The sequence below is a fragment of the Saccostrea cucullata genome, unplaced genomic scaffold, assembly GCF_032062105.1.
Source record: "Saccostrea cucullata isolate Sc308-1 unplaced genomic scaffold, CSIRO_AGI_Scuc_v1 ctg7088, whole genome shotgun sequence".
Lineage (NCBI taxonomy): Eukaryota > Metazoa > Mollusca > Bivalvia > Ostreida > Ostreidae > Saccostrea > Saccostrea cuccullata.
This window is the reverse complement of record NW_026928245.1, coordinates 6,713-25,804: the sequence shown is the minus strand read 5'-3', so window position 1 is coordinate 25,804 and position 19,092 is coordinate 6,713. Positions and strand designations below refer to the sequence as shown.

The 19,092-nt window shown below is 32.6% G+C and overlaps 1 protein-coding gene across 1 annotated transcript; it reads right to left on the bottom strand.

Moving 5' to 3' along the window:
- Positions 1-6,426: 6,426 nt before the first annotated feature.
- LOC134276885 (uncharacterized) lies at positions 6,427-17,126 on the bottom strand. Its single transcript, XM_062759166.1, has 8 exons — positions 17,013-17,126; positions 16,532-16,576; positions 15,223-15,464; positions 13,940-14,241; positions 12,632-12,772; positions 11,226-11,492; positions 9,882-9,994; positions 6,427-7,027 (listed from the first exon to the last, which is right to left on the bottom strand). The coding sequence occupies exons 1-8, from the start codon at positions 17,072-17,074 to the stop codon at positions 6,859-6,861; spliced, it is 1,341 nt and encodes a 446-aa protein (XP_062615150.1). The 5' UTR covers positions 17,075-17,126; the 3' UTR covers positions 6,427-6,858.
- Positions 17,127-19,092: the final 1,966 nt, after the last annotated feature.

The following is a 19,092-nucleotide window of genomic DNA, read 5'->3' as shown; positions in this document are numbered from 1 at the left end:
CCCATTATTTTTTACGATGAACTGTTTTCGTATTTTATCCTTCTAAACAGTAATTATATGGAACTAACGGCGGGAGTAACCAGTCGACAGGAGGCACTTAATCTTCCGTGGCACCCAATCATGATCCCACGCCTGATGTTATAAGAGGTTCGATTCACTCTGCCCCTAATTTGTATTCCTTGAAGGGACTATGATAAGTTTTTTTTTTACATGCACTGTTCGTTACTTTCATATATTTCACGGAATTTAAATTTAATCTCATAAGTACATGTATTATCTTAATTCTAAAAGTCATAGGACATATGTAACTTTCATGGCTAATTTTATTTATTTCAATAAAAAAACAAGTTATAAATGCAACGTTATGAAATACTTTATTTGGAATATGATAATAGTTACAAATTAGATACATTGTATAAATGAAAGAAATGACAATTGTTATTTTATCTTTCTGCATTTACTTAAACAACGGAAAGCCTCATCAGATGGATGATCTCTTTATCATCATGTCCACAGAGGACCTTGCTGGTTTATGAAACGTTCATTAACAGGTCTGGACGATTTCTAAATAAGGAAGTCAAGAACGATAACCGCGAATTGCTATTAATACACAGAATAAACAAGGCACTAATCCTTCTGACCAATCAGATAACAGCATTTAGACAAACCCATGAGAGAATAAATAAAACACGTGGTTTTTAAGGCTTTTGCTCAAAAGATGTTTTTAGAGCAAACTTTTTGTAAACTTTATGCGCATTTGGGAATAATATAATATTTATGACAATTCTACCGTGAACAAACACGACTTGAAAGCTTGGAATACGTCTTTTAAGTGGGATAAAAAAATCTGTCTCTAGGAGTTAGCAATCCCAAAAGTTTACTTACGTTAAAAAATTGATATAAATACGGTAAATTTTCAGTTTTTAGAGCCTGACATTAAAATCTTATCGAAAAGATAACAGTCTTTATTATTTTTGAGTGTTTATTACAGAATACTAGTAGTCCATGCAGTTTCTGATATGCGAGGTAAGATATTGGGATAAAACGCATTCATGTATAATTACAGGATTCTCTTTTCTCCACGTTAAACGCCTTTCCTTATGCCCATGTAAAGTCAGCATAGCTAAGTATTCGGCGCTCATGAAACCCGTGATAATACAAAACTACAACTGTATATGTGTATACTCCATACGATAAACACTTGTGTGAGTTGATCTATACACATGGAATTTAAGCATTATTGATGAAAATCGGACGACTAAGCAAAATTATATTTACCATCATATAATATATTCTGGTAAATGTTATAATTGAACTTGATAAAAACTTGTTGGTGCGGTCTATACCTCTGTAAACGATTACATTCTATCGTGCATTATTTTTTTTCTTTACCGAGATAAAAATGTCAAGGTTGTTCACGGTAAAAATATGGGGAATACCTTATCCTTCAAAAGTTTTCATCTTATTTCTATAGATTTTTTGTTAAAAAAATCTTTTTGAGGAAAAAAACAAAAGCACGTGTTATCTTTTTGTTCTTTTAAAATGTTTTGGGGTGTGTAAAAATGCTGTTGTTTGATTGGACAGAAAAATAATTACGTGTACTTGATGTACATTTATAGCAACTTTCGGTTATCGTTCTTGACTTCCATATTTAGAAATCGTCCAGACCTGATTAACCTCATGCATCTCTAAAAATGTCTATACAGTATAAATATATGGTTAATAATATAAAAAAATATGTACATATGAAATCCTAGTTCACAAAGTTCCAAAAATGGAAATACAAATTGTAGTTAATTATAGTTTATAATGAAGTTTTCAGGAAGTTTCTCACGATATAATCAATACCTAGCATAATGGGTTCACTACGGATTTCTAGTCTGATAGTTATAATTTATTTTCTAAATTTGTATATATACATTTTTAACATCAAAATACATGTATACACGTTCTTTGTAAAAATAAAACACACTAGAGTTATCTAGATAAATAACATTCTGTTTGAAAAATTCCACAGAAACACAGAGAAAAAAACCCCAAAATAATGCCGAATGTCATTCTATTGTCCTAAATTGTTTATTTTATTTTTATATGTTTGTTAATTCATAGAGATATCAACAAGATATCATAAAATGATTAAAAAAAACGCCATTGATTTAAGAACATTGCTAAGGTTTAAATTTTAAATATTTCAAATGTGATTGGTCATTTTGAAATAAACATTTGACTTAATAACATATTGCTTCTACCCACACCTACATGTACTGTTAATAAAAAGATGCTAGAGTTTCTTACGAAGATTTTTATGCGTATGATGTAGTCTTTGCATGCACTCACAGTCTTTCAATAATGGTTTCGCTACTAAGGATACTAATTATTCTCGTTTCTTTAATCATAAGGCATAAAATTTTGATCTTTGAATACTGAATAATTATTTTCAATCATTCATCCAATCAATAAATTCCAGTAATATAAAAATATATAAATTTGTTCACTTTGTTGTCCAGGCATTATGTTAAGTCCTAACCAACATCCAAACTATTTTGTGTGTTCAGTATCAAAAGATACACCACACACCTAAGAATTAATATCTTTTTTTACAGTTGATAAAGACAACAGTTCATCTACCTCCTCGTAAATGTCAAAAAGATCTCCTTTCATACACCGCCATTTTTTCAACTCTCGTTCATTTGTTCTTAACGTTCTGTCTTTTAAAACATGCTCTATGGTTGCTATGATACTTCCAATCTCTCGTGGGAATGCTTTATCAAATATACCAATAATTCTGGTTTCAAAATGAATGTCAAAAATGAATTTCAAAGATGTTTCAATCGCCTCCTTAGTGTACAATTTTAGACAATCTTCAAAAGAGGCACGTGCTTGTTGGGAGGCAACTGCTCCGTGAGACGAGTGCTGCATTTCGTCGGGGAAAAGGGCTAAAGCAGCAAACGTGTTCATTGTTGGAAGCCATGGACATGGTTCCAGCAATTTCTGTAGACCCGAAGGGATATCATTTCTTTCTTCAGAATCTTCTTCTCCAGTCAACAATGTTGTTATTTCTTCAATTTTCTGTCGAATAACTCTAAAATTTTTTGACACTTTGTTTTCAATTCCGTCTAGTGCATTTAAAACTTCTTTCCCTTTCATCCACTCAATCGTTTCTTTTCGCATAATTGAATTCCAGTCAATGGATTCTTTTTCTTTGGTTCTGTACTTTTCTCGAATTTCGTCACTACTGTTGAAGGACTTTAATTTTGTGTGAAATGTTTTCGAGAGGTTTGATGCAGCAAGTGTTATTTCATCAAAAAGCTTTTGTTTAACCTAAGAAAATACGAATATATTTCATATATATTATTCTAAGCTCTCTGATTGGTGAAACTTGCTTACATGATCAAGTATATATATGTAGCAGCATATAAGCATATAGAATTGTGATACTATTTATAAACTCTAAAAAGCATATCAACTTGATGTTTCTTAAAACGAGAAAAATCTTTTGAATGAAAAAAAGTTCTGACTTCAAAATAGCTTATACAGTGTATAACTTAGTTTTCTGAAAGAAAAACTCTATGATATGTACTGTAATGTTTGGTTATACATAACGATGGCTTGAATAAGGATTTACATTTTATTAAAATATATCAGTAGGGTTTGTTTTTCATTAATCGATAGAAAAGATATTAATCAAATAAAGTCACTATAATCAGTAAATTCCCTGAATTGTTTTGTCAGTAGAAAACAAACACCTTAATTTGATCTCTTAGTCCCTGTAATGTAAAAAAAGTCGAGAAACTTTTGGCTCGTTTCCATTACTTTCAAATTTTGTTTTTATGCGCCCGGTGTAACGACGAAAAGTGACCCCCGTAAAATACTGATCAGGGGGTCATTTTTCTACGTAGAAAAATGACCCGGATCAATATTCTAAGACAAGTAAGGTCATTTTCGACTGCAGAAAAACATTCCAGACCAGCAATTCTACGACTCCACACACAATGAAAAATGACCCCCATAGAAATTTGACCCCTACTTTTTTATACTATAAAACCTAATATCTGTGTTTCCTGATATTTTTATTCTTTCAAATATAAGAAAGGGTGGGGGTATGCACTTTAATCCTTTCAAACATATATTTGATTGCATATTTTAATAGAAGCATCACTGCGAAACAATATATTCAAGAAGAGGTGTGAATCAGATGTGGATACTCAAGAATTCCAAAAAACTTTTGGACCGTTTGAAATCACAAAATTTTTCCAAAATCAGCAGCTTAAAAACTTACGACTTTTCAAGTTTATACACAATCATTCCCCACGATAAATTCAAGTCCACGCTTTTTGATAGCATTGATAGCTGCTTTTTTCAAAAAATATGGAACTAGAAAATGTACTTATCTGGTCATTGGTCATTTGCAAAATTATTTTGTTAAAACATTCTCATCGCACACAAAAGTACACTGAAGTTGACTTCAAAAGTTGCTTGAGTTTCTGATTGACAATATCTATGTGGTTTTTGGAGACCAAGGCTTCCAACAATCTATTGGTATTCCCATGGGTACCAATTGCGGTCCGTTATTAGCAGACCTATTTTTGTATTCATATGAAGCAGAATTTATGAAAAATCTTATGCGTGAAAAAAAGAATTTACCTGCCGTGGCCTTCAACTTGACATTTAGACATATCTACGACGGTAATTTCTATTCCTACGTCGAAACGATATATCTTGGTGAGCTTAAGATAAAAGAGACCATACAGTCTGACACATCTGTTTCATACTTGGATATTTTACTTGAAAAAGAAGTTAATGGTAATCGAACAAACAAGTATACGATGAACGTGATGACTTTAACTTTTCTATCGTCAACTTCCATTACCTATGCAGCAATAAACCTTCATCACCTGCATACAGAGTTTATATATCTCAGTTGATTCGATACACAAGAGCATGCTCTACGTATGAACTATTGACAAGCAAGTTAATGAAACAAGAATATAAGCAGTTTCGTTTAAAGTCATCACTTCATAAGTTCTATGGTCAATACAATGTCCTTGTCAGCAAATACAATTTATCATTGAGTCAAATGCTGACTGGTGTTTTTAATACTAATTGTTAGTCTATTATTTATACTCTGAATTGACGACGGATTTTTTCCGTTATTTCCCGATCATGACAAGCAGTACACGTCGGGTGTGACCGGTCAGCAGGGGATGCTCACTCGTCCATGACACCTGATCCCACCTCCGATGTTTCGGAAGTCCAAGTTTGCTCTGCTCCTATTTTGTATTGTTTTATGGACTTTGATATTGAATACTGTTCGTGATCTCCATACCCTTCTTCATCGAGGAGCATAAAGAACTATATGCGGTATATTGCATATATTTGCCCCCACAAAAGTCAAATTTTGAAAACTTCCTGAAATGTGCTGAATTCAATAAATTGAGAAATATAAATTAACAGAAAATATTAAAGTTTCAAAGCAGTGTATTCACAATTTTTGTTTTTATGACGTCACAAACTAGTCCGATTATATATCTTTTTCAGAAAGAGGACAAAATGGACAAAATTTCAACAATTTTAGCTTTAAAATTTATAGAGCGCAAGTTTGTTCAGGAATAATATTGACATATTTCATTGATATTATCATTCTACACATTATATCAAAATATTGATCCTGAACACACATGCGCTCGATGACTTTTACTCAAAATATCGACGAAATATGTACATTTTTCTGTAAAATTCATAAAAAACTGAAATTTACGTCATGTTTGTGATGTCATTACGTACATATGGCGTCATTAATTATGAAAATATTCAGTGCTTTGAAGTCAGCATATACTCCCCTGTTAAAAATCTGAATTAAATATATCTCCATCAAAGATTGATTCTGGGGGCAAATATTGGTTATTACCGAATAAAGTTCTTTATGATTTTATTTTTGGGTGTTTTTTTATTATCGTTCAAAAGTTTCGTTCTGAAAATGGCATGATATGTTTCTGATAACCTTAACGTTGAAAAATTTTACAATTTCAAAAACATAGCATCGCGTCGTTACACCGGATCGAAAGATGAGGTGTATACTGTTTTTGTCCTGTCTGTCTGTCTGTCTGTTTGTCTGTTTATCTGTTTGTCTGCAAACTTTAACCTTCGCCATAACTTTTGAACCATGAATGAAAGAGACTCCACTAATTAAGCTCTTTTAAATGACACTAAAGTCAATGAACTTGTGACCTTGACTGTGACCTATATAATAAAAATAGGGTTTTTTTGCAAACTTTAACCTTCGCCATTTCTTTTTAACCATAAAAGATAGAGACCTCATATTTGGTATGCATACACCACTGATTATGATTTTTTAAATGACACCATGGTCAATGAAAATGTGACCTTGGCTGTGACCTATGCGCTAAATATAGCTTTTTTGTCGGCAAACTTTAACTTTCGCAATTAATTTTGAACGAAGAAAAATAGAGACTTAATGTTTGGCATGCATACTCCACTAATTAAGCCCTTTCACATGACACCAAGGTCAAGGACTTTGTGATCTTGACTGTGTCCTATATGCTAAAAGTATTTTTTTTTAACCTTCACCATAACTTTTGAACCATGAGAGATAGACACTTCATACTTGGTATGCATACTTCACTAATCAAGTTCTTTTAAATGACAACAAGACCAATGATCTTGTGACCTTGACTGTGACCTATAAGCTAAAAATATTTTTTTTAATTTTGTTGCCGCCGGGCGCTTAGTGTTTCACAAACACATCTTGTTTCAATCTAACTATATTATACATTATATTTAGAGAGATGGAGAGAGATTAAGGTATGATGGGTTAAAGTGGCAATTTAAGTGCAGCCTTTAAATTTTATATTTGTTACACATATGTACCTCAAGACTGCTTTCTTTTAATGTTTTCATTTCTTTTAATGACTTTTCTACTTCAATTCTTTTTCTGTCACCTTTGGCTGCCGTGTTTATTCTTGCATTTATTCCTCTTTTAATTCTGTTCATGTCATCTTTCAGCAACCTTTAAAGCAGACAAATACGTAGTATATTTATCATGGATATATCTTTCATTATATCGCATAATATGTAGGAAGATAAATGTGCCATTGAATGTTACTTTTAAAATGCAGAAAACGTTTAAACTTCAAAAGTACAAATCTATTGTTTTGATAGAGATAGCAACTGTTTTGAATTACTATCTAATGAAAATTTCAGATCATTAATTATTGTGGTTTATTTTATTTTCAGCTTTTATCAAGTTTCAAATGAATAAACTGCATCTTGTCTGCATAATATATTGAAGTAAAACGTTTTCTTATCATATGATACAATGAAGAAATGAAACTTAGTGATGAGGTAAAAAAAAAAAAATTGTGAACACAGGACAATTTCCAACAATTTGCAATTGTACGTAAAGGGACATAAACACATCTTCACCTTAAAGTTTTCAAAGTTATTTTCATTTTTTTCATGTTTTCAAATATCTAAATAAGGTATTTCAAATTATCATCAAAAATTTGAATTTCAGTTGTCGAGATATAAGACAGCTCCAAACCTTTGTTATGTAAATAGGGCCCATGTTATAATTTTGCTTACATTGTGGGGAATTCTAAGTTCTGCATATTTTTGTATTTCGGCAAATGATATTCAATTTTTGCAAATCATTAGATTTGCCATATTTAGGAATTGTAAACATTGATGTTGGTTTTAAAATATTCAGTTGAAACTGTGTCCATGTCTCTTTAACAAATTATTGCCTGACGTCACGGCGTCAGGCACTACTAAGAATCAATATTTCCTAGGCGCGAATCTAAGAGGTCACAGTTAGCCAGCAGAATTTTGTGCATGCTGATTATCATGGGATTTTCAACAACAACAGTTTAGCAGAAAAATAAACATATTACTGATACAATATATTGATGTACTTATTTCCTTATAGTACTTATTAGTTTATTGCATGCAGCTATTTATTTCATGTAAGTTCCTATACGGACAAGTCCGTTTGACCTTTTTTCTGCGTTTCTATACTACTGGAATAGTCCATTTGTCTTCTAAGTAAGGGGTGACACAATCATTTCGCGCCAAAAGGTCACGTGTAAGTTTTTGTGCCTTTTTCTTGGACTATTCTATTGAATGGAAATGAAAACTGCCTGGATTATAATAGAGACATATAATATTATGTCAAGTCTGTTCTTTTTTGTGGGAATCTTGATCGAGCTTTGGAAAAAAAAACATATCGGTGATACATTGTGAATTGGGTTAAAAGTTGCTTCATTTAAAGTAATAAAAACGAAACGAACAAAAATACATATGATCATACCCACCCCCCTCCAGGGGTTTCCTCCTACAAAAACAAATACTAGTATAGACTTTCGAAAATGCCCCCTCACATTTCAGGATTGAGGAAGTTCATTACTTTTTTGCTCGGACATTTTTTGTAGGTTCTATTGATATTGATGGCATTCGTCAGGCAAGCTTTTTGAAAAGCTGTTACTTGTAACATATAACAATAAAATCATTTAAATATATACTTTTAAAGATTTCTTTTAACAAAATTGTCTTTTAAGGAGAAAAATTAATAGGGTAACAAATTAACCCCTCCCCCACACACCTTAGGCCCCCCACAACCACAGATTAGATTACTCACCAAACATTGTTTTATTTTGATTTTCCTGGGACTGAATAGAAACATAAAAGCTGATTGCAAAACGCGTATGGCTTTTCATAACAAAATATCAAAACCATACTTGATATGTTAACGCTGCACACATCACTCACTTATACATGTAATCAAGAAGGTTAGGTCCTGAAATTCACAGTACGGAGATTTTTCTATCTAGTATATTTTTAGAATCCACACGCATAGCTTCATTAAAAATCAAAACACAAAATGGGGGTTACAACGCTCCTTTTGGATCTACCATCTATCATTTAAAAGACCATGTTCACTGTAATAATGTCAAACACGTAAATCAGTTTTTCTGTTTTTCCTCCAATTTTTTTATTCAAAAAAAATATTGGAACAATTTTAAAAACAGTCTCATTTCATCTTGAGTAGCTATAAACATATTAAATAATTGTGACAACCAAACTCTTTAAAATTACTTCGCATCGTCAATTATTTTACCTTTTGACCTCATAACGTCATTTTCCAACATAAAAATCATTTTAAAGTAATTTCATGTTACTGAATTTAAGCAGAATGATTACAATTATCTTTAATATTAAGAAAGGAATATTAAAAGGAAAGGGTGTGATGTTACTATTTTGGATATTACTTATAAAGTGTCTTTTTTAGGCCTATATTGAGGCTATTGTTTTTCTAGTCTTTCACAATATATTTGCTTAAGTTTTATGGTGATAGAAATCGTCGCAATAAATTTGGACCAATATAAATAAGTTCAGTGCACAAATAAATCCTGTGTGAAGACTGGATGAAAAAAATTCTTTGAAAGAGCGATAAAGTCATTTTTTTTCTAAACAACTTTCCTCCACAAAATATAGTTCCTCATTTTATGCTTTTGATATCGGTTTTATTAATGGGTTTAAATTGAATAAAAAACAGTTACTGGTACAATAAAGTGTTTTATATGCATTTTTTAATTCCTTATAACTGATGTAATAATTATGCAATTTATTTGTAATCCCATTTGGGTGCCTCTTGCATTTACTGATTGATTTTATAGCTTGGACCAATCAAATGATGTTATAAGTATCATTTTATTTTTTTTTCATTTAAAGAAATTTATATAACGAATTGAATTCGTTAAAAAAAAATCGACCATTCGTTTAAATCGAATTCAAAATTATATTTGATAAGACTTAAAAGGGCTTCCGTACTAGGATAAACCTAATTTGACAATAAATATACGAACCTTAGGTGTATTGCAATTTTGCTGTCCGTGTTCTTCCTTGATAAATCCAGCAGGCGTTTAGTAAATCTTTCGAAATCTGCTCTTTCTTCATCTGAGCCGTCGTCTGGATTTATCTAAGTTGAAGTACATGTTTATTCAATACTATATAAGAACATTTATAAATGTTATTGTATAAATCACAACAATCATTTCTAAAATAACCGATAGAACAAGAATATTACTTTAAGTATTATGTTATGGCAAATATGAGTGCAACCGTGAATGACGTCAGTATTTAATGTTCTTCACGGCAATTTTTCGATGTTCCGGAGGGAAAAAAAATGAAATAAAGGGGTTTTGTGAAATATCCACATGAGACAAATTATCATGGAATTCTTAAACCATTCTTATCAGTGTTGACACCCAATTTGATTTTGAAAGAGTACAAACTATAAAGGACGTAAAATAGGAATAAATATATTATAGCGAGCGCAGCGAGGCGGCGCGAAGCGCCGCTCGCGTAGCGAGCTGAATAGACCAACGTGTACGAACGGAGGAAATTCGGGTTGAAATCTGCACATTGTTCTAAGAAATTTTTATCTCACCGCGTGAAAAAATTCCAAACTCCCAGTAATCCTTTGCGGTGCATAGCAACATGTCGGCTAAAACATAGCAACAACTTACTTAAAAAAAAAAGATTACAAACAACGATTTAATGCAGTATCCATGCCACAATACTATCGTTTGACGTTTGCGTTCTAAGTCAACAGGACTTTTTATTTGACGCCATACTTTCGTCATTAACGGCTCGGGTATTTCCGATTTTGTTGGAAACTTCCGAAAAGTTCGGAATCTCGATCCCGACGCCTGAGAAGTGATTTCTTTTTATTCTTTTCCTTTTTTTAATGAACAGAGGATAGGCAGTGCAAGTAAAACCTGTGTAAAGGTTTTTGATAGCACCTTAGAACATATTAAAACAATAAACAAAACGATTGCGTTCAGTTATATAAAACTTAGAACATTTTTAATGAAAACTAACCAGAGCAAAACTTGTAAAATTATTTTCAATTAAAAGTCGTAAAATCACTTGATGAACTCTTACTAGACTAATATAATGATAATAAACCTGACAAAAAAGAAAACTTCTTGCAGTGATTCGATTAGTTGAGATGCTGTCCACCTGTACAAAACATTTAAGTAAAATGTGCGATATGTGCATGAACTATTTGATGCTAAAAAAAAGAATGGCTTGTTTGGTATTTATGATGACTCAGCCTTTTATTTCATCATGAAATTTGAATAAATGATTTGAGTAATTAAACGTCATTATAAATGATATTTTAAAATTTATAAATATAAACATACAGTTTTTAAATAAAGTTTGAAGATCGTGTCCTCTTCAAATACAGGCCAGATTTTTTTGATTGTCTCTTTTACGTCATCCCAAGTTTCCTGCATTTCATCAACATTGTCATCATCATCTTCATTATCATCATCTTCATCATCATCACAGCCTTCTTTCATTTGATCTTTTAGCATATTCCATTTATTTGTCACAAAAAGGACATCTTTTGGATCAAAACAAGGCATTTTGTAGAGGTTCGTCAGAATTGTTTCCAAAATTTTGACAATCTGAATAAATATCAAAATGTAATACAAAAAGACGTGTTTGTGGTAAAACTGTTGCGCCCGTATTACAGCGTATGACGACCGTTGTAATTGCTCAAATGCAAAAAGAAAACTCCAAGGTCAAAGTCAAAAGGTCACAATCGTTGGTACCAGACGGAAGCTGAATTTACAAGGGATACACGTGTGAAATATGAAAGCCTAAGTACCAAATTTTCAAAAATTATTGTCAAGGTAAATTTTTAAAAGGGTCAAAATGTCATAATTGTTGGTACCAAAAGGAAGGTCTTGTCACAAGGAAATACACTCTTGAAATTTGAAAGCTCTATAAGTAACGGCTTAAACGATATGGTCAAGGTTGTTTATTTTGATTATTTTTAAAGTTTACCAAACTCTAAGGTCAAGGTAAAATATCTTTTATCCCATGTTTAACCCTTTATCCCGTTGATATAGCTCATGTGATATCGTTTTCGTATCACACAGTTGTGACGTCACAATGGATTGTGCGTTAGAGTGATGAAGTAAATGAAGTTGAGTCTTTTATAAAAGCAGTGCTAAACATTGTTTGTAGTATAAAATACCTGGGATAAAAAGAATCTCACATGATTTGTGGTTAGATATGATTTTAATCCAATTCGTTGTGTGTTTTTATCCCCTCGCCAAGGCTCAGGGATAAAATCCACACAACTTGTTGGATAAAAATCATATCCAACTACAAATCATGTGAGATCCTATATATATCAAATAAAAGGATTCATCAAAAAGAATACCAGTCAGTATACGTGTAAAATAAGAAAATCCTAGTACTTACAGTTTAAAAATTGTGGCAAAGGTTTTTAAAAGGTTGACAAATATTCAAGTCAAGGTCAAAACGTAAAATATTTTCAAACCCAATGAAAGGTTTGTCACAGTAAATATACCTGTGAAGTATAAAAACCCTTACTCTAACTATTTAAAAGCACCGGCTTTAGGTAAAGTTCGAATTTTTTTTTTTGTAAATGTTGGTCAAAGAGGTAGGTCATTAGGTCAAATTTTGTGATACAACATCAAAGAACAACAATTGCTAAAGTTTAATCATAAATGATTAATTACAGTAAACATTTCTATTCTCTTTAGATTACTCATATTATGATTTTTAGGTTTACCCTATCTTCCTGAACTCCGCCTGCGTTTGACACGTTGATGATAAAAACAAACGCAATTGCACTAGGAAGATATCTCAAAAGCATATTTGTCAACTCTTCGGATGTTCCAATACCTGGTGTATCCACAAGCATCATATTTCCCTTTTAAATAATAATAAAGGATTGTTCAAACAAAAGATAGGATTATACTGAACTAAAATTGTACACGTACGAGGGGTAATAAAAGGGTTTGGGAACTACATTTATCTCTATATTTAGAAAACTATACTTGAAATCAGAATCATTTAAAATACGCGCATAGTCATACACATATTCCACAGACGATATTCTTACTCGTATTTAAATTTGTAGAATCACACACGAGGACATGCAAATTTAAAGTAAATTAATTTGAATTCAGAAGACTTTCGATTAGACAAAGCATACATTTTTGCACATAAAAATACATGTTGTTGTGTGGTGATTCAAAAGATAAAAAAAAATCACAGGTTATTTCTTAGATTATTTTTCTGATACCGTTTTCAAAATTTCACATCAAAACGTTATAAAAATTGATATTTTTTGTGATGAAACATGATACATCATGAACACAAATGCAGTATTTTGTTCGGCATCACTGACATCTTTTTTTTGAAATATTATAAGAATGAAATATTCATATTTTTTTTCAAATTACGTTCCTTTATGTAAAAATAGGAGTCAAAACTTAACAATACTAAATACTAGGGATGCCAAATCGGATAGAATGTAAGTTCATTGTAAAAGCTTAAACTTTCTTAACATTTTCTAAATGGTGGTCGAGAAAAAAATCTGCTAAAAAGCTGAGGAGCGCACCTCTTTCAGAATTATGCACTTTCACTACTATTTCAATAGAGTACAGCCTTAACATTCAGAACCGCCTTTTCTCTGCCTTGTCATGAATTTCATAACTTTTGTTGATGGAGTAATGTTTATATATAATATCAAATGCCAACTTTAGTTGACTGCATACGGTCTAGAGGTAAAGAAGATTAAATAAAAATATTTCACACACTTGTTCGTTTTCGCCCAGGGTTAAGAGCCACAGGGGATAGATTTTCACAAGTTTTGCACCCCTATAGCCATAGATGTTGAAATTGATGCAGTTGTTTTACAAAATAAAATGAAACTGTTGCAAAAAGTGCTAAACAAATGACAGCGGATGAAACCAGATGTAGACAGTATACAATAGATCACCTAGGAAGTTCACTGAGGGGTGACGTAATAATATGATCACTATGCGAAAACCATTGAGTACGCATTTAGTCAGTAGTGGATTTAGGTGTATACCTTTGTTTTCAAGTTGCCAAATGGACAGAAAACGTCAATGTAGTGGATATTTGGGTCTGCCTTTATGCTTTTCTTCAAATCTGAATTCTTTTCGAGTAAGGTCCTAATTTTCTTCAAATCCCCAAAACCACTAAAAAAATGTGCATCAATGACCTTGTCATTAGCATCGGACAATTTAAGGCAAACCTCCTCCGAAGGGCTAATTCTGCAAATTTTTGCTGTTGCTGGTCTCGCTTTTGGACAAAACAGTTCTTGGCCAACAAGTTTATTTATCAGACTTGTTTTACCAGAGCTTGTTTCTCCTAAAAAGAAAATGATAACATAACGATACCAAAAATTGTGCTATATGTCCCCTTTCTGTTAAACTGGGAGGAAACATAGGTTTCAGTCATATTACGGATATTTGTCTTTAAGAAAATATGAAAAACCACAAAATAGGTCTTTAAACATCGCCTGTAGAATTTATTAAATGGACAGTATTAAACAATATAACTTTAGAATATAATATTCGTTTTTAGCCGGGCTTATTGCTCAAAGAGCAATTGCCGGCTTATGTGATCCTGTTCAAGGCAGGATGTTGACCCCATAGTCGCCATTTTAAAGTTACGTGCAAAAATATAGTTCTTACTCTCAACCGCTTTTGAGATAATACAAACGCTAAATAAAGCAACAAAAATAAAACGAAGTTTTATCTACATAAAATAAACATTAGTAGTAATGACCTTGAAAACTTCATAAGTCAAAGAACATAGTTCATTAGCGTAAGGAATTTTGATAATCAGTGTTACCGTAGTTCTCTACAAATACTAGGTAAAGCAGGAGAGGGAACCAGACTGGCCTGTTTGTTTACATTCAGCTGCGGTACCAGATTAATTCTGATTCTGACAAAATCGGACCGTGGAATTAGGATTGAAAAAACTCACTGTCAGTGTCTTATCATTTATATTGATAGTTTTAAAATATTTTTTTCATCAGAATATAAACGTGATTCATGTAAGAAAGCCTTTCTACTGTGTAAATGAGCCCGGCTCTCTGTACTTCTGAGTACTTTGATTTCCTTTGTTTTCATAACTTTTTAGCCTTTCTTTTGTTTTGCGGAACAGGTCGTCACGAAAATTTGAAATTTTTTTTGTAAATGTCGTTGGTCATTTTTATTGCTATGTATGTATATATTTCCATCCATGACCTTGTATCTATTTCATAGATCTGATATTAAGGATATAATATGTTGGTTTATTCTGCTCTCTCTCTCTCTCTCTGTCTCTCTGTATATATGTAGGTACCTGATATTGGTATTCCCCTTTCCATTCTTTCAATATCTTTCTTTCTTTCTTCCAAAATTATTTCATAGTTTTCTTTATCTAACTTCTTATCCTTAAGGCTGTAGTTGTTTGCAAGCTCTTTGCGGAGTTCAGCATCATATTCTTCTCGAGATAGGAATTCTAGAATCTTTTCATACACTTCGACAATTGTTTTTCTCAATTCCCTTTTTTCATCTCTAATTCCAAATTCAAGATCAAGAGTACTGTAAAAATATTTATAAATTAATTTTAAATGTTTTCTATTTGAGGACAGCTCGTCGATTTTATTGAATGCTTTTAAATTATTTAAAAATTGATATTAAAATAATGTTAAATATGGATTACTGTTTTTTTTTCAAGATTTTCATCTGGAATATATTGTAAATATGTAAGGAACTTAGATAATTTGATAAAAAGAATATTAATAAGAATATCCTTGGACCCAGGTTGAATATTCAGAAGAGGGGCAGATGTTGGTGTCATGTCTTCAACCACCAAGGGTCTGACATTTTTTGCTTTGTCCATCTGATTTTCTGTTGTTTAACGTCCCTCTCGAGAAGTTATCACCCATACGGAGACGCCACAATTTGTGGATAGAGAGCAGAAAATGTTGTTCTATACTCGGCACTCAGGGCCATTGAGATCGAGGGGGGAATATTTTCGTGTAAGCACCTACTGCGACACAGGACCTCAGTTTACAACCTCGGTCTCATCCGAATGACCGGTTTCCACATCCCACAGTGGGATTTGAACCCTCGACAAAAAGATCAACCCCTTACTTCACCATTCTAGAGCAGACGTTCTAACTACTGTGCCACGCGGGTGACCCATCATATACATATACTATGAAAGGACTGCGTTTTAGATTTTTATTTAGCTGTCAGAGCCATTGAGCAATGAAGATTGTCTATTTTGAAAACGCCGTCCATGACAAGAGACTTTCGATTTTAGATCATAACAAATATTGATATCATCTGCAAGTGTGTTGTGCTTGCCAAAGGAATAGTCACTGCCAATGCTTAAGTCGAGGGTTTTGGTGGTGCTAGGAATGGGCTCAGAAAATCGAATCTTGTACCCCCTGTTCGCGAAGCAAGTGCATTACAACGTTAACAGATTTTTTTTAGACATCCTTATTGTAAAATAATTCTGTATTTAAAGTGTGGGTATAGTTATTCATCCATTTGCTGTGAATGAAGGTATATGTGATATTGATAATCTAATTCTTATAGATTATCTGAATCATTTACATTTGTTTTAAAAACGTAAGTGACCAATATTAAAGGTTATTAACCTTGATGCATTTGTTATTTCTTCCATATCCGTGTCACTACTTTGGCTGAAAATATAAAATAAAATAAAAATTATTATGATCAGTGAACTCTTATAGCTTTTTTAACCTTCACTATAACTTTTATACCATGAAAGATAGAGACTTTATATTTCGTAAGCATACTCTACTAATTATGTTCTTTCAAATGGCGCCTAGGTCAATGACCTGGTAACCTTGACTGTTACGTATATGTTAAATATAGCTTTTTCGAGTTTTGTTGCTTCCAGGCGCACAGTGTTTCACAAACACATCTTGTTAGACTGAAAATCGTTGCAACTTCACTTCACATTCATTAACTACACTTTATGTTAAATGTTCAGCGGCAATGGGCAAAAAAATTGAACATGTAACTAATACCAGAGGAATACTTCATGAATGTTTGTGCGTGCAACATAAATGCAAAAAAGAAAATGATTATCATTATTGATAACAAGAACATTACCTAGAAGAAGACCTCTTCTCTCTGATTTTTTTCTTGTCAGTTGATCCACACCAGGTAGCCATTAATGAAGTTTTGTGTCAAGAAACTGTAGTCCCCTTTCAAGCTCTTTCGGCTAAAAATCACAATAACAAAGTTTAGTGTACATCACTATTTTGAAATGTTAAGGACCTTAACACCACTCTACTTTATCAGAAAAAAAAATTTACTGAGAATAACTTCATACAATTTTTTTTATTTCCAATTGACACGACAGTAACATAGGTAATTCAAAATAAATTCTAGTCATATCGAGAAACATTTTTAACATTTACACCGGGACAATATTGCATTTCCACTGCACACGCCATTTTTCCCTTGTTTGAGTCCCCATAGGGGCTAAAAACGCAAGTGAGCTTTTCTTATCACATTATATTTGCCTTCCATTTTGTTTTAAAAATTAGCTTTTCTTCCTTCCGTCCGAACTGTAAATTGAGGCCACAAAGGAGAATCAAAGTTTCATATAAAAATATTTATCAGAAATTCTTTTAAAACTCCTTTTTAGCCGGGCTTATTGCTCAAAGAGCAATTGCCGGCTTATGTGATCCTGTTCAAGGCAGGATGTTAACCCCATAGTCGCCATTTTAAAGTTACGTGCAAAAATATAGCTCTTACACTCAACCGCTTTTGAGATAATACAAACGCTAAATAAAGCAACAAAAATAAAACGAAGTTTTATCTATATAAAATAAACATTAGTAGTAATGACTTGAAAACTTCATAAGTCAAAGAACATAGTTCATTAGCGTAAGGATTTTTGATAATCAGTGTTACCGTAGTTCTCTACACATACGAGATAAAGCAGGAGAGGGAACCAGACTGGCCTGTTTGTTTACATTCAGCTGCGGTACCAGATTAATTCTGATTCTGACAAAATCGGACCGTGGTATTAGGATTGAAAAACTCACTGTCAGTGTCTTATCATTTATATTGATAGTTTTAAAATAATTTTTTCATCAGAATATAAACGTGATTCATGTAAGAATTCCATTTGACTCTGTAAATGAGCCCGGCTCTCTGTACTTCTGAGTACTTTGATTAACATAAGCAATTATTTGATTGGTCATATTAATATGAAAATACTTTCAGGCAGTGCAAATTTGAGTATTTTATTAATATGTACAATTTATAATCATTATCAATACTGTAAACTCAGTCATAACAAAACAACGAGGACCTATGAAATTACGTCGCTATATCCGTAATTCCTGCTATACGATCGCGAGTTTTAAGATTTCGGCTGTTCTTGTACTTGACGATATGTAAAATTTCCTTTACGTTTCGTTGAAAAAGCCCTATAAAATTTTTGTTATTTGTGGAATTCCATATACGACAGCCACCTGCCAACTGCAACTGCTCATAGACGATATTACCGTCATATACGTTAAGGGGTGGTCCCCCTCTAGATCAGTGCATAAAAAACATAACTTATATTGAATTAAATGGGTGGAAGATGTGGTCGGGAATCGAGAGTCAGTGTGTGTATCTGGTAATCGCAATTATAAAAAAAAATGGGGGATTTTGGAAATTTTAAACTATTAGCCCGAGGAAGGAGTAAATCGGAAGAAGGAGTATTTCCTCTTAAAAACGAAAATGAAAGAATTTCTGCATTTCCTTGCAGGTATATAATTGTTAGTTTTTCTGATCACATTTTGTCCGGCCTCCGTCTAGCTGTCCGTCTGACTGTAAACGTTTCACAATTTCGACTTCTAAAGAACCGCAGGGCCAATTTCAACCATACTTGCAACAAAGCATCCTTGGGTAAAGGGAATTCAGCTTTGTTCAAACGCTGGTCCACGCCCTCATTCAAGGGGAGATAATTGGGAATTAGTGAGAATTTGGTGGCATGTTTTAAAAATATTCGTCTAAAGAATCACTGTGCCAGGAAAGTTAAACTTATGGGGAAACATCCTATGGTAGTATTGAGTCAAGTTTGTTCAAATCAGGACCCCTGTGGGTATGGCGGGGCCACAGTGGCCGATCAAAGTTTACATAGAAAGACCGTATAAGCAGAATTTTTAGCGAGGATTAATTTATTTTTGGC

What these genes read in the sequence shown, in the direction of transcription:
- LOC134276885 (XM_062759166.1), bottom strand. Translation starts at nt 17,074, where the DNA reads ATGGCTACCTGGTGTGGATCAACTGACAAGAAAAAAATCAGAGAGAAG. An exon ending in GAGAAGAGGTCTTCTTCTAG is followed by an intron (nt 16,577 to 17,012) that starts GTAATGTTCTTG and finishes TTATATTTTCAG; the next exon opens with CCAAAGTAGTGACACGGATA. An exon ending in TCAAACTTTATTTAAAAACT is followed by an intron (nt 9,995 to 11,225) that starts GTATGTTTATAT and finishes ACTTCAACTTAG; the next exon opens with ATAAATCCAGACGACGGCTC.